Here is a 17500-nt window from a genome sequence, read left to right as displayed (position 1 = left end):
GTTTAATCAGATAATTGGAGAGAGGAGGTAGCAAGAAGCTTTAGACTGGCACAATTCTATTTTATAAGGATATTGTGTTAATTGTCCTTGCTTTTATTGAGTTTTATGCAGCATTATTACCTCAAATTTTCTGTCATATGGGCAGTCGCGCTTTCTGAAAGCTGTTTGTACTTTAATATTATGTCATATATGTCTCCCATACTTTATCTGTGCCCTGTGAATATCCTGCCTAAAACTGCTCCATCCATGGTTATAGGATGTAACCTATTTCACTCAAAAGACTGTTAGATAATAGAAGAGTGGATAGTCAACACCCGGTAAGTAATTTTTGCCACAGAAGAGGAAAAAACACTTGGAATCCAGCAAATGCCCTAATAAATAAAATCCAGATGACCAAGGGAAACTGCCCATGATACCTAGAACTTTATCTTCTGATGCCTTACGTGTGCAATGGAGTAAAATGCTGGAGCCATCCTATAAATAATTGACTGCCCCCTAGTGCTGGCCATATCGGCAGAACTGATACAATGCTGGTATCACTGCGATTTCTACAATACATTTTTCATGAGACAGGTACTTACTTTTATTAAACTAATAAGTCAAATCATGAGAGAATGCTATCCACCACAAACATGAAATGTGTCCAACACCACAAATCAGGAATGCCGTTCAATCATTTGTCAAACATAGTCTCATTTTACTGTCCTACAAATCCATGCCCTATTGGCCAGATGCTTCCAACTTCCTGGATGCGGGTCCCAGTTCCACTTTGCAGACCCTCTGGGCAAACTTTAGGGAACAAACTGTCTCTTCAATGTTCTTCTCCAGGGAGGAAATCTATGGAGAAAATTTTAAGTAAAAAGTATTATTGCAGGTCTAGATTCACCACCTGAACTATCTAGGTTCCAAACATTTAAGAAAACAGCCTCTTTCTGTATCAAAGTTTAATCACAGTGTTTTTCTCATAATGCACAAATTTGTACACACAATGTATTTATTTATTTATTTAACATTTGTTAACCGGGAAAGTCCAACTTGGAACAAAGCCAATGTTCAGCGGAGACCCGGGGACAAATGTTCTAGATGCATGTCTGTAAATAGTCAAATACAAGTCAAGTATTTGTATAGTCAAATACAATTATGAATAGAGGGTTTCTCTCATCAGTGGTTCAGCTGTTACCATAAAACCTAAGTAAAATAACTGCAGAGCTATGTGAAAGCATGAACTTGTCACATTACAGAAAGTTTCAGTATATCTGTGTATCTAGTCCAAGGCATGTTCAGATTATTATATCCAGTCCCTACAAACTCTGCACTTAAGTATAAATATACTCTGTACTTCAAATTCCCTACCAACCAGTTACATTATGAGACGCTGTAGATATTATTTGCACTGAACTTCCTTTAGGAGTTAGCCTAATGGTTAAGGAGTTTACAGTTTGAGTCTTACCCTTAAAGAAATTGACTAGACTTAAAATCAAAAGAAACAGATGAAGTGATATGGAAGCACAGCAGATGAAGCATGATAATAATAAAACCAAATATTTTAATAGCAAAAACTAAGAACTATATCATACTGTAACTGGTTGGTAGGGAATTTGAAGTACAACTAGCACTGGGTAAGACTGCAATCCAGGTCATAGCCTGCTATAGGTCCCCAACCATGTCCCTAGACTCTCACTCCACATTCCTAAGCACCCTGGAATCTATCAAGGTCCAACCCAACACTCTCATACTGGGAGACTTCAACTACCCCTCCATCAACTGGGAAAACTACTAAAGCACCAATGCACTGGCCCAACACTTCCAGGAATTCATCAGTTCCAATGCCCTGGACCAGCTCATTCTTACTCCCGCTAGAGTAAGCAACATCCTTGATCTGATTATTACTAACATGGGCAACTGTTACTTTACACCAATAGTCAATTCCTCCCTGGTTAGATCCGACCACAAACTAATCACCATGGAAATCCACATCTCACACAGACTCCCCCGCAAAGGTATCCACCATGAAAAACTTCTCCAAAGCTGACTTTGGACTCCTAAAAACCGAGGTGGGTAAATTCACAGCACCCATGCCAATGGAAAACAGATACATGGCCGCCGAATCATACACCAATGCACTGTACGAACACGTACATAAATGCATGGAACTAGCTATACCTAACAGAACCAAGATGCTCTCCTCCAAAAAAAGGAAGCCAGTCTTGTGGTCCCCTGCCATTAATAAACTCTACAACAGAAGGAAGAAACTGTTGCAGAAAAAGGTGAAGTTCCAAGACTGGAACAATTCCCTCATTAGCCTCAAGGCCTCAAGCCCTGCCCAATGCGGGATATTGGTATACAAGGCTGTGACATCTAGTGTACACAATAACCAGTCCGGTTCAGGTTGCATTTCAGAAATGACCTGAAGAAATTCAGTGGTATCTCTAATTCTAGCTCTTACACATTTAAGTAATGGCTTCCATGTCATACTGTGTCCAGTCCTGCACCACCACAGCTCCTCCTTTATCAGCTCCTGAAATCACCAACTCATGGTTGTTGGCTAGCTTAACAATGTTATCCATATCGATCTTTGACTGGACACAGTATGACATGGAAGCTAACAGGCAGCTCTCAGATGTCCGATATTATACCCATTTAAGCATCGACCCACCCCTTCTTCAAAAAACAGATCGATTCATTTTTTGTCCTTAGCATTAGAGGAGGGTATTATCAACAACACCACCAAGTTACATTTGACATTAACGGATCCCAGTCAACAATACATTTATTTCTTGCCTAAAATACATAAAAATCCCTGCAGTCCCTCAGGTAGATCCATTGTTTCGGGGACGGGTTCTCTCACTGAACCTCTGTCCCTGTTTCTCACTAAATATCTGAAACCATTACTTAAATGTGTAAGAGCTAGAATCAGAGATACCACTGAATTTCTTCTTGAGGCCTTGGAATACTGGTTATACAAAACAGAACTTTACCTGCCCGGGTTTAATACGTTTCTTATTGGCCTCATGGAACATGTGCTCACTAAGAATGTCTTTTTTTATCAGGACAAATGTTTCTTGCAGATACAGGGTATGGCCATGGGAGCATCATTCGCCCCAATATATGCCGATTTGTTTATAGCATATATTGAGGAACAGATCATCTATGACTGCTCCCATAACCTGTTTATGGGAGAGATGGATATTTGGAAGAGATACCTGGATGATTGCTGGTTGGTCTGGAGATCGGATGCTGAAGATCTATTGGAGTTTATTAGTTATTTAAATGAGAACAAATGGGGAATAGAATTTACAGTTAATTATCACAAAGACAGGATCACCATCTTGGATGTTTTAGTGATTGGGGCTCCGGATCATACCTTGATCACTGAAGTCTATCGTAAATTCCCTGAACATAACTCCCTTCTCCATGCCACCAGCTTTCATCCCCCACATATCTGGAAGAACATACCTAAGTCCCAATTTATGAGGATGAAACGCATTTGTTCTAATGAGAGCACATATGGGTATTTCAAAGATGACCTGGTATCTAGATTCAGGGACAGGGGGCACAAAATGGGACAGGTTCTACATGTTAAAAACTGTGTGGAAAATATGGAAAGGGAGAACCTCCTTCAATATAAAGAAAAACACACAGGTGAGGGATTCCCCTTAAGGTTTGTGACTACTTATGGTCATAACACAGGGGTATTGATGGACAGTGTCCAACACCACTGGAATATCCTGTTGGCTGACAATAGATTAAGTGAAATTTTGGGAAACAAATGTCAATTTTCCTTTAGGAAAGGAAAAAAAATTGGCAGTACACTTTAATCATTTTAAACATCAGCATGAGAAGGATAAACAGTATGCCCAAGTTACACTTTCAGGGGATCCTTTAATCAGTTTTCCATGTGGACATTGTGTCCATTGTCCTAGGATTCTTAAAACAAAAAGTTTTAGTAGCCAAAATAATGCTCAGGTCTTTGACATTACATTTTTTGCAAACTGCCATACCGATTGGGTAATATACCTTGCTAGCTGAAGTTGTTCAGCTTTTTACATAGGGCAAACATCGAGACCATTGAAATTTGGAATGTCTGAACATTTTAGTGACATTAAACATCATAAACCAACTAGTGCCTTATACAAACACACCATACTGCATAAAAATGCTGTATTCAGCTTTACAGTGATTGACAGAATAGGGGGGGTCCAGATCCCATAAATCTGGTTGGCATCAAATACTAAATACCAAGGAGAAAAAAATGGATCATTAAGTTAGGGGCCTTATTTAAACCTGGACTAAATGAGCACCTTTAATTGGTCATATGCTTGATTTCTAATTATATATAAGGAGCAATATGTATAATGCATTCACACTGATGAAGGCTAAGTAACAGTATAGCATAAACTGGTCTGATATTTACTCCTTATATGCTTTTGCACCGAATAAAGAAAGTTTGACAATATTGCCACTGTTTGCTGGTCTTGTGCTTTTTTGAATTGTTACATTTGGATTGAGACCTTGCGGCTGCCGTACTTGCGGAGGTTACTTCACATTGGACCTCCTATACCGAGCCAACAAATATTGCCAACATACTAGTTGACAGAATCAGTGCCAACTTTATCCCCTCTCTCCCCCTTAAAGGACCAATCTCAATACCGGAAGAATGCCAGGCACCCTGCATTATTGCAGCACAGATTAAAGCTGCATTGTCTAAAGCCAAGAATACAGCTTCCATAGAACCCAACAATATCCCTGGCTGTGTTCTACATGAATTACAAAATGAAATGGCACCACATCTGTGTGCTATTCACTCACAGCCTCACCTCAGGGTTTGTCCCTACCAAATGGTGCACTGCTACAGTCATCCCTCTCCATAAAGGAGGAGCGACTACAGACCCTGGAAATTATCGCCCCATTAGCCTGATGAGTCTGATATGTAAGGCTATGGAGCACATCATCATGGACCTAATTAACAAGGATATAGGGAATCTCCACACTCTAGATTCCACACAATTTGGTTTTGTGAAACATAGATCATGCCTGCTCAACCTGGGTGACTTCTTTGAGTCAGTCACCAGAGCGGTGGATGAAGGTAAGGCAGTTCATACAGCCTACCTCGATCTGGACAAGGCTTTTGATAGCATTCCTCACCCAGGAATTATTGATAAACTCACCAAACTAGGCATCAACCCCTATATTGTTAGGGGGCTGCAAACTGGCTCACAGATAGAACACACAGTGTGAAAGTTATGGACTCCAAGTCAGCCTGCTGGCCAGTCACGAGTGGAGTCCCATAGGGATCAGTCCTGGGTCCTCTCCTGTTTGTCATCTACTTCTCAAGCTGGCTGACCAAATTTACAGATGACTGTGAGCTGGGAGCCATTATTATCTCCCCAAGTGATGCAGACATCCTACAGAAAGGCCTAACTGAGACCAATGGCAGGTGTCAAAACCATGGCCTTAAGCTTAGTGGCAAAAAATGTGTCATCATCCCCTTTGGGAAAAACTCAATTCGCACTAATTACCACATTGATGGGAGCCCACTGAACACTGAAGGTGTTATAAGAAATCTGGAGGCACAGGTTAACAGTAACCTCTCCTTCAACCACCATATTGCCACTGTGGTCAGAAAGTCCTTCTATGTGGCACATCTCATTACCAAGGGTTTTGCATCCAGGAAAAAAGTGGTCATCATTTCTCTCTACTCTTCCCTCATTAGACCAATCATAGAGTATAATGCCCCATTTGGCAAGTACCTCATTAGACACCTGCAACAGCTGGAGAGGTCACAAAAGTACCTCACAAAGAGGATCCTAGGCCTTAAACGCATGTCCTACATGGACAGACACAAAAAACTCCAGCTATTCCCTGTCTCATATCGTCTACTAAGAGGCGATCTCTGCTTGACTTACAAAGCCATGTTTGACCCAGCTCTGTTAGAAATGCTACATCTAACGAAATCCCAATCCCTCCACACCATACACTCCAGAGACCTAAACCTCATTACTACAATCAGCAGAACATGCTGGAGGGACAGGTTCATAACCCAGAGACTGCCCATGCTCTGGAATAGACTTCCCATACATGTCAAGCAGAGCACCTCACTAGCCCTCTTCAGAAGAAATCTTGATGAGTGGATGGGAAATAGAAAGTTCACCCCGGGCATCACTCCAGTAGCTCTACTTGATAGAGGCACTGGGAAATAATGACGGGCGGCACAATGCCAGGGCACTTCTGTGGGCTAGGCTTGTAAAGGCCCCAGGGCCATTGGTTTTGTACACACCTATGAACCTATGAACCTATAAAGTAAGAACAAGTGCTTTCACACCACTAACGGCACTTCCTGAGATCCTCATAAAGTTAAAAAACTTCATTCACATAAAATATGAACAATGAGCTTGTCAGCATATTACAACTGCATGCTTCGGCCAATCTAAAAAGCGTTAAACTGAGCCAATCATCGTGTAGCAGTCTCATAAATGAACAAATCAAATGGCATGTCTAGAAAGCCAATCAGCATTAAGCAAACACACAGTTAAACCAATGAAAACAGCATTAGAGACAGAACTGTAGCTAGAAAGCTGATCTTTAATAATAGCAATCACATAATAACCACATAATAAAAAATGAATAAATAAAGCATTCAAGATATCAAAAAATATATGTAAATAATAAATCACAGGCTCCCTAAAAGTTGCAGGCTATCTAAAAAGGGGGTATGATTTAATATAAGGTTTCAATGGTACAATATCATTCAAATCATAGCCTTTATCTGCCTGCAACATAGCTATTCATTTAAGTTCACTCTTCAGTCTTATTGACTAAATTTCCCATCCTTCCATCTTCATGAATCACTTGTAAAATTAAGAACACAAATGATGAGAACTACCAGATTGTGTTACATGCTTGGCCAAGGCATTCTTACTATTAGATGTTCTAATATCATATATGTGCTCACGAATACTCTTTCCTAAAGAGAGATTTGTTTTCCCCACATAGAAGGATGGACAAACAGTACATCTAGCTAAATAAACTAAATTAGTAGTGGTACAATTAGCAGAGACAGTGAAATGAAACAATCTTCCTGTGGATGGATGCTTAAAAGAGTTTGTATTCACGTCAATATATTTACAATAATTACAAGCCATGCAACCATATGCACCTAAATGACCTGATCTCACTACACCATTAGTTTTAGTACCTCTGTAGCTTAACAACCGCTTTGTGAACACATATTCAATATTAGAATGTCAACAGTAGGAATGCCATGGCTAAGCATTTATCACAAGTGATTCATGAAGATGGAAAGATGAGTGAATTACTTTAACTTTTAGGTAGCCTGTGATTTATTTATTATTTATATATGTTTTTTGCTATGTTGAATGTTTTATGCACTCATTCTTATTATTATGTAGTTATTATGTGATTTCTATTACGAAAGATTGGCTTTCTAGATACAGTTCTGTGTCTAATGCTGTTTTCATTGGTTTAACTGTGTGTTTGCTTAATGCTAAGTGCTTTCTAGGCATGCCGTTTTGATTTGTTCATTTATGAGACTGCTAAACAATGATTGGCTCGGTCTAATGGTTCTTTGATTGGCTGAATCATGCAATTGTAATATGTGACTGGCTCATTCCTATTTTATGTGAATGAAGTTTTTTAACTTTATGAGGATCTGAGGAAATGCCGTTAGTGGTGTGAAAGCGCTTGGCCTTACTTTATTTTATTTTATATGCACATATGTTTCTAGCCTTTTCTATTAAAATATTTGGGTTTATCATCATCGTGCTTCACTTGCTCTGCTTCCATATCACTTCTTTCTGGGATTGATTAAAATTGGATGCGAGGTTCCCTCTCCACCTGACAGTACACTTTTTATATTTTATATTTAAAATTACCCACATCAGCAGCTAAGGTATCTATCACATTTATATATCTGCTTGAAACTTAAAATTTAAATGATGACTTATTATGCTTTAGTACAAAATTAATTTCAGGAGTGTATCATAAAACCGTCTGATATTAATTATGGAGGGATAGGTTCCTGACCCAGAGACTCCCCAGACTCTGGAATAGACTGCCCATACATGTCAAGCAGAGCGCCTCTTTGGACCTCTTCAAAAGGAACTTTGATGATTGGATGGGGGAAAGGAAATTCACCCTGAGGATCACGTCAGTCGCCCTGCTAGACAGGGGTCCAGGGAAGTAAATAGTGTGGGAAGAAATAGCCAGGGAATTGTTATGGCTAGGCTTATATAGGCCCTGGGGCCGATAGCCTAGTACCAACCTATGAACCTATGAACCTATAATAACAAAGGGTTTTTATCTTACATAGATGATATACCAACACTAAAACATAGCTGTAATGTTTCTTTAATTTTATATATCTTTAATTTGTTTCTTTGTGCACCTCTAATCAGTCACATTTACAGTTTATTGAGACTGCATGAGTCTGTCTAGAATCAGAGTAATATGTTCCGCCATTATATCATACTCTGTTAGCATTAAGTAAACAGGGATGAAGCTTTATCAGTAACACATGAAGGGGATATATACCTTGTAGATGGCAGCAGAAACAATGGATTAAAGAAGGATGCATTATTTGAAAAGAAATTTGAGCAACAACAGTCAAACCATCCAGCAGTCCTTTTAACCTGTATTCCTATTTTAGAGGTGGCTGTACAAATACTTTGTAATGCGAAAACATTATATTCACACATCTTCAGTGTTGACAATACTAGACTCCCTTTAAGCACACTCTGGAGACATGTACCTCCATCTCTAAGGCAGAATGGGAAGGGGGAAGAGAGGGACAGACAGAGTATCCCAAGGTATGCAGTCGCTTCTCATGTGGTCATCTAACGACCCAAGTCAGGTGCTAAATCCAGACAGCATCTGCCATAATCAGAAATGTAATTGTTGTGCTGACAATTTATGTCCCCTGGCTATATGAAACAACCTAACGTAGAGTAGATAAAATGGTATGCATGCAAATAATGCTTTAAATGATCTGAGACAGAGAAGCTCCCATATGGGGAACAGACACAAAAGTGAATGGGACATGAAGTGACTTACACTGCTGTCCATTATTCTTCTGTGCTTTTTAAGGAAGTGAGCTTTATAACTCCAACAAGAATATTAAGTAGCATTTGTCATTTGGTATGTAATATCCTGGAAAGATGGGGGGCGGGGAGCGTGAGAAGAACTGCAGGTGCACGAGCGCGTGCACACACACACACACACACACACACACACACACACACACACACACACACACACACACACACACACACACACACACACACAAAAGCACATGGTGTGAATTAAATGGATAACTTTAGAAACTATTATTAGCTTTCTTTAGGACTAGGAAGCCCAAAGACTTCATGAAGGATTTCAGGAAATTATAAAATTATTTTTGTATTAATGGGAGTTGAAAAGATACTGAAAATGCTAGTGCATGCAATATGTCACAGTCTCCATATTCAAGCAGTTCTCTGCCATGTTAATAAAGTACTCGTACACATTCATTAAGCTCTACTCTGTGTTTTTATTATATTATCTCTTATGGGTTAGTGGCATTATAGAATGAACCTAATGATATTTCATGGTGTCTAGATGTGGGCTGTGTGAAAACTGACGCCAGCCCCAGTGTTCTGTATGGATCTACTTTACTTAAGCAATTGCTCAAGAGAAAGTGAGGCCCACTGATGATGTTAGTGTGTTGCTAATGGCAAAATAATAGCACAGAATCTAAGTACTTAGTGACCATAAGGTCATCAGGTGAAATTTGGAATGAAAAACAATGATGATCATTTGTGATGATGAATTTCAATGCTAAAAAGAGCAAAGCAAGCAGAGCTGGGGTTGTCATAATAGTTAAGGTGTTTACCTCACAGACAAAAGGTGCAGAGTTTGATTCTTACTTTTGAGAGAAATTGTTTAAGCTTAAAATGGCCAACAAGTCTAGTACTTACCTCTGAACAAAATTCTATTAAAACATTGAAGAATGTTCTCAGATAATGCACCATTACTCAGTGTAATAACTGATACACATCTGGGCATTTGAGCAAGACAAAACTAAAGATGCATCATGCTTCTTGGCAAGATAAAACTAAAAATTCAGCATTATCTTAAAGCAGCAGAATTTTGATAAGGTTGCAACAATTTTACCACTTAATCCACAAGTCTTTTTTTTTAATTCAGGAACATCTGGCAGAAAATTGGAAGCAATGGCTGTAAAGTTTGAGGGGTTATTGCATATGACATTTCAGGAAAAAATATGTGCAAATATCCACATTTCTTCACCTAGCTTGAGGTGCTGCAGTTACGGTATTTGACGTATGTAATCTTACTAACAATGAATAAAACTAACTTCATAGTCTTAAAAGACGGATTCAAACAGCACTATTACCCTAAAGAAAATCTGTAACATGATAATTTTTTAAGGAAAGTACATCAAACAATGGCCAGCACCAAATGGGAAATAAAAACACCTTTTATTGTAGACAGACCGGTTTTGGCCCAAAAGAGCCTTTATCAATGAGTCAAACTCCCCTCTTATAAATCATCAAAGCACCACAAAGTAACCAATAACATGCAATAACTAATTAATAATTAATTAGGTTCACAAAAAACACTTAAACTTTTTTTAAATGAACACCCTTCACCAAAAATAGATTACCCTGTCAGGACCAAATATAATATGAAAAAACAAAAATGATGCATAAATCATTAAAAATTAAAGATGTTCATCTAGACCCGGTGGGAATAATCCACCAAATCTAATTATCCAACCTTTTTCCTTTTTAGTTAATATCTCATGTCATCTGGCTTTAATGAATTTGTGTCCACCTACTTTATCAATGATAGTAAAACGAAAACTACCATCACTATGCACAAGAGTATGCTTATACAGAGCATTGGTGATAACTTTATTGCTCATATTACTAAGATGTTCCGAAACACATAGCTTCATGGGTCTGGACGTTTGTCCAATATAAAACACAGAGCAATTACAGATAGCCAAGTAGATAACCCAATCACTACTGCAATTAGTCAAAGATTTAATTTAAAAAAACAGTGGTGTATTATTACTACTAAATTCCTTAGTTTTTACCACGTTTACAAAAACAGCAGTGACCAGAAGGGAAACACCCCATCAGAGTGGTACCATCCAAAGTGCATTGAGACTTAATACTGTGAAAAGAAGCACGTTTATAAAAATTAAAGTAACCTCCTAAGGTGACCCCTCTTTGAAAAGAAAAGGCACACCTGTCATTCAGTATTTGCATTTTATATTGGACAAACGTCCAGACCCATGAAGCTATGTGTTTCGGAACATCTTAGTAATATGAGAAATAAAGTCATCACCAATGCTCTGTATAAGCATACTCTTGTGCTAGTAATGGTAGTTTTCGTTTTACTATCATTGATAAAGTAGGTGGACACAAATTCATTAAAGCCAGATGGCATGAGATATTAAGTAAAAAGGAAAAAGGTTGGATAATTAGACTTGGTGGATTATTCCCACTGGGTCTAGATGAACATCTGTAATTTTTAATGATTTATGCATCATTTTTGTTTTTTCATATTATATTTGGTCCTGACAGAGTAATCTATTTTTGGTTAAGGGTGTTCATTTAAAAATTTTTAAGTGTTTTTTGTGAACCTAATTAATTATTAATTAGTTATTGCATGTTATTGGTTACTTTGTGGTGCTTTGATGATTTATAATAGGGCAGTTTGACTCTTCTTTTTTTTGCATTGATAAAGGCTCTTTTGGGCCGAAACCGGTCTGTCTACAATAAAAGGTGTTTTTATTTCCCATTTGGTGCTGGCCGTTGTTTGATGTACTGTGTGTGTGTGTGTGTGTGTGTGTGTGTGTGTGTGTGTGTGTGTGTGTGTGTGTGTGTGCGCGTGTGTCTATAGAGAGAGAGAGAGAGAGAAGATAAAACCTAGTACTGAAGAAATTAGTTTTCCAGCCTTAAGTGTAGTAAACATTTTCCTTAAGGAAGAACAAAACAAAAAATAGGGAAAACCATTTGTACAGGAACAATAACACATGACTTGCTCAAATAAACTGTTGTCATAAATATTAATGTAAGATCTGTGTTAAAGATCACCTTACATTCTTATTAAAAACAAGAAAACAGGATTCAAGCTGGTATTGCTTGTTTAACTCACAGTTTATTAAGTAACAAAAAAGATTTTTTTATGCTAACAACTGGAAAGAAGATTAGCTTCTTCACATCCAGAACAAGGGTGACTTCAAATCAAGGGGACTGCATGCAGCTTTTGAAATAGTGATGGTAACCAAAATGGTGTGCTCTTCAATCTAATGCTGCATAAAGTTCCTGCAATATACTATGCACTTCCACTTTTTGCCTTATTGCTTACTTGTAAATAATAATTTCCAGTTACCTTTTAATCTGTTTATCATGTTATGAAGAGTAGCATTCAGCAACAGTCTTTTTATTGACCTTGTCTTACAGTTAGAACCATGAAACTACAGAGAGGAGGAACATAGAAACACTGACGCAAAACACAAACTAAGCTTTCCTTGAATATGCATTGGAAAGTGTGCTTTCCGATTTGAAAGCATTATCAGAATCCACTATAAAGTGTATGTTTATATATGTGCATATATCTGTATGTGTGTGTGTGTGTTTGTGTGTGTGTGTGTGTGTGTGTGTATATACAGATAGATACATAGATAGGGAATTGGATAAACTGATCAAAACTCTCAAAATTCAACACATTTTTTGTTGACAAACTTTTGTCAGCAAAACATGTATGCTACATTGACAAACTATGTGGTTGGGGAATATGCCTCTTTCCCACTGACTGCGCAATCTTGGAGTCTGTATATATAATTATCAGGGTGTGTGGTGGTGCAGTCCCCCCACATGGTGGATGCTGGGCCATTTGGTCCCATGCAAAAAATGTTGTTTTTCACTTTTTCTGCTGCCTGTTTGCATGCTGTGAGGATGTTCATCATGCATGCATAGTGTTATATTGCCATTTGTGTGTAAGTTGTTTGGTGTTGACATTATTGAAGCCACTATTTGCATGTTTCAGTGTTACTAAGTACTCATATACATATATGGTTTGTCCACTAGTATGTGATTTTAGATAAAATTGATCTATGTATTGTTGATACACTTTGGTCAACAATACAGATGTTTGACAGATGTGCAAGAACAGACAATCATTGGGGTTAGGGAATATGCCCTTTCCTCCAGGGATTGTATGATCTAAGAACTGAATACAGAGGGTGTGGCGAGTGCAGGGGCAAGCTTGCAGCCTGCGAAAGCATTGCTTTATTATTTGCATGTTCTAAGGATTAGCCTTTAAGCATGCACAGAAGTGTTTTGATGTTTGTTTGTCAATGCAAGCATATTGACGTAAGTGATGTCTACATAGCAGCCATTCAGTGGTTGCTACTATATCTGTGCATATGTATATATAAAACAGTATACAAGCAATTGTTGACTGCACAAAACACTGACCAATACAACAGCAAAAACAACTAAGCAAATTCATGTCACCCAAAGCATAGCACAGCAAAGCAGTAATAATCGAACCTGCACAAAATCTGCACCAAATGCTTAACAAAATAAAATAAAATGCACGCGGGCACACACACGAAAAAAAAATATATATATATATATATATATATATATATATATATACATACATACACACATTTGCAGGTGAGCAAGACACTGCACTCCTCACACATGCTACTTTATATATACCAGTTATGAGACTGCATAACAGTAAGGAAAAGGCATATTTCCACTGTGTGCTGTAGTGTGATCTTACTCAAGAACAACACAGCACTTTCATACTTCTACCCACCCCTGTCGACAAAACAGAAATCTTTCTCTCATCCACTGCATTTACTCAAACAATACCATTCAAAACACATTCACACACATTACTGGCATTCACTCACTACTGACATTACCCAGAATTCAATAAAACAAACAAATACCGACAATGACAGAAGTAAATGAATACCAGTAATAATTCAACTACCATAAAATACCCTCTGCACACACAAAATACCCTAATAACTCTTACCTATTGCAAACTCTATCTGCAAAACATACAACCAACATATTCAACCACCCTTCTCTCACAAATATGCATTCAAAGAAAGGTACAATCACTCTATCTACACACCCACCGAACAGGGTGACCAAACATAAATGCACTCATATGTACTGTTAGTATATTTTTTATGTTTTATACTAACTGTTATATGTTAGTGACAGTACAAAAAAGAACGCAACAATATCACAGCAATTGTCCAGTAGGAAGACACATAAACTCTGATGGCAGATAAGTTCAACTTAGGCAACTTAATCTTTAAATAGTCTACTTAAAAAAAGCTTATTTTCTCATCACTCTTTAGAAGTTTGTTATGTCTTGCCTATGAATTCTTGGATTGGCTCACTGTTTTGATTGTACCACCTACCCAATAAAGCTGTTCCAATCATTGATCACCCTTTCTGTGAGGAAAAAGTACTTTGTCATTTCTTCCTTGAGTTATACATGTCATCCCTTTAAATTTTTTTTCTCATTCTTAAACATCTGTTTTGCTACTATCCACTTGGATCCTACATTTCTTTAACTTACTTAAAAATGTCTGCCATGACATCTTGTAACTTCTTTCCTTAACACTATGCATACTAAGCTCTTCAGGCCTGTTCCTCTTGTGACAGCTGGTTAGAATGTGTACCATTTTGTTGCCTTCCAATAAAAAAAGTCACCAACCTATTAATGCATTTATAAACAAAATGCTAGCAGAACTGTACACAGTACTGCAGATGAGATCTTACCACACATCAGTGAGAGGAGTAACATTTTTTGACTGTTATTTTTAAGAATGAGTGAACAGATTAAGAGGAGTGAGAAAGTTTTGCTGGAAATATAGGCATGTAGATGAATCTGTGCTGTAGATGGGTAAACCCTGACTGCTATGTGATGACCAGAGTTTGATTAATAAACTGCTCCCTGGAGAAGGTGGCTGGGGTAGGATAAAGAATGATGAAGCAAAGCCTGGTGGTTACTTCTCTCACAGAGGAGGCTTAGGAACATCCATACAGGGCTGTATGCTCCGTCTATGATTTCCAGTGGGGAACAGAGATGGGATGAAGACATCTGCCTAGAAGGGGTAGGAGATTTGAGGCGGTCTGTCTTGTCTAATGATATTGAAGCCAGTAGGGAGAACTTCTGAGTTAGTTATGTTTTTATTTAGCCAGATTTCTGTTAAGGCAACTATGTCTGGTGAGTAGTGTGCTGTTGTGGCCTGGAGTTCAGGTATTTTATTTTTGATACTTCTAATATTAATATTTAGCATTAAGAGATGGTTGGTTTTGCTGCTGTTGTTGATTTACCCAGCGATGAAGATAGTGGGGGTATTAGGTTCTGATAATTGGATTGGAGGATTTGGGCCTGGGTTGGGGTGGATGTCCCCACTTATGGTGAGCCTGGTGTTGAAATGATGATACAGATGTTTAAGTTTGGTGATGAGTGTGAAAAAGTATTGTGTTTTTTTGGAGAAGGAATGAGAGCATATGTGTTTAGTTTTGAATTGGTCAGTTATGTAGTTCTTGAACAATTGTGGGCAGATATTATTATAATATGTGGTGTCTGAATATGAGAGTGCATAATATAGTGTTGTGCTACTAAGTTTAGGGATACTGCTAGAGTGATAACTTGTGGAGTTATAAAGAATTATGAGAAGACAGAACAGACTTATTTGTGTGATAGTCATGGTTATAAGTTTAAGTTGGTTCTAGGTAGAGGTGTGGATTGGAATTACAGGGTTGTACTATATGTGGATGGGTAAGTAGTGTCGGGTGATGTAATAATGCCTAGATAGAATGTGAGTAGTTGGGAGCATTGTGTGGTGGAGCAAGTGGGTGTGGTGTAATGTGATTTGACTTGAGCTGTGACTGGTGGAGGTGATGTGAGGTTGAGGTGTGGGCGTGGTTGGGATTAGTATAAATGTAGAGGTAGTGGGGGTGGGAGGGAATTGGGGGCAAGACAGGGGAGTGGAGAGAGCCTGAGCATGCATTGTTGAAAGTGTTTTTTGACCCTCAAAAAATGAAAAACACTACTTCCATGTGTTCTAACAATATCCCTGGATGTTTACTGAGGAGTAAGCAAAAATCCTCCATCAATCAACCTGAGTCTCTATACTGGTTATGTCCCCAGGGAGATGAGAATGGCACTTGTGGTGCCCTTGCATAAAGGTTGTCTCCCTACTGCCCTTGGGAATTACAGGCCTATTAGTCTCACTATTATTATTAGCAAGGCTTTGGAACATTGTATAGCAGAACAAATAAACAGTGAGACCTTATATTCTTGGACACATCAGTTTAGCATTGTAAAAGACAGATCTTGCCTGCTCAACCTGGTTTAGGTCTTTGAAAGGGTTACTGAGATCATGGATAAGGGGTATACAGTCCACAATGCTTATCTAGACCTTGCAATTTCTTTTGACACTATCCTTCATGCGGATTATGGACGAACTCTTACAATTTCACATTAGCCCATACATAGTTTGCTGGATTGGTAATTGGCTGTTTGACAGAACCCGCAGGCATTTGCTCTAGACAGAAAAATATCACCAGTGGTGTCTCTCAAGGCTCTGTCCTTGGTACCCTCCTCTTTGGTATATATTTGTTTGACATAAAAGCCAATAACAAGGGGCTTTGTCTAACCAAGTTTGTTGATGATTTCAAATTAGGGGCAACTATCAAATCACATTGATACTCACATTCACCAAGGGCTGGACCAAACAAATGCTTGGTGTATTAATCATGATTCTACCCTTAACACCAAGAAATGCAACATAGTTTCCTTTGGTAATTCTAGCATCACTACTGCTTCCCATATAGACAACTTTCCACTTAGATTTGACACAGTCCTTAGGAACTTGGTTAAATATGCTAGTAATGGGGTTCTCATTTGACTACCATGTCTCTGTTGAGGTTATTAAATCCTTCTACCTTGCACAGCTTATCCTTTGTGGTATCTCCCCAAGGTCCAAATAAGTTATAGTCCTACTTTATTCTCCCCTTATTAGGCCTACAACTGAATATAATGCATCTTTCAACATACACCTCACCAGGTACCTAAATCAGCTTGCAAGACTTCAATGTTTCCTCACCAAAAAGATCTTACTTCTCAGTACCCTTAGTTATGTTAGCAGACCAAAAGCTCTGTTGCTCTACTCAGTGTTATACAGATTCCTTAGGGATGACCTCTGCTCAGCCTTCCATGCCACGAATGAACCAGCACTCTTTGAACTCCTTCACCTAAATAGAACAGGTGGAAAAGTAAACATCCATTCTAGAGACCTAAGCCTACACTATCACATCAGCAAGACCAGATGATATGGCAGATACCTAACTAAATGGAAATAGGCTGCCCTTACCTATCAACCAGAATACTTCCTGGTAACCTTTAAAACCTGTCTGGATGATTG

General features: G+C 38.4%; 1 protein-coding gene across 1 annotated transcript in view; it reads right to left on the bottom strand.

Annotated features, from left to right (window-relative positions):
- Positions 1 to 17500, bottom strand: part of LOC122797784 (kinesin-like protein KIFC3) — a gene marked incomplete at its 5' end in the record, with an annotated part of 595169 nt that overhangs the window by 833 nt on the left and 576836 nt on the right. Inside the window, one exon of the mRNA XM_044066305.1 lies at positions 1 to 837. This exon is cut by the window's left edge and continues 833 nt beyond it. Within this exon, the coding sequence (XP_043922240.1) occupies positions 721 to 837 (117 nt within the window). The remainder of the gene's footprint in view (positions 838 to 17500) is intronic.

The sequence above is a fragment of the Protopterus annectens genome, chromosome 3.part1 (assembly GCF_019279795.1).
Source record: "Protopterus annectens isolate FY-2018-M chromosome 3.part1, PAN1.0, whole genome shotgun sequence".
Classification (NCBI taxonomy): Eukaryota; Metazoa; Chordata; order Ceratodontiformes; family Protopteridae; genus Protopterus; species Protopterus annectens.
This window is presented reverse-complemented; position numbering and strand designations above follow the sequence as displayed.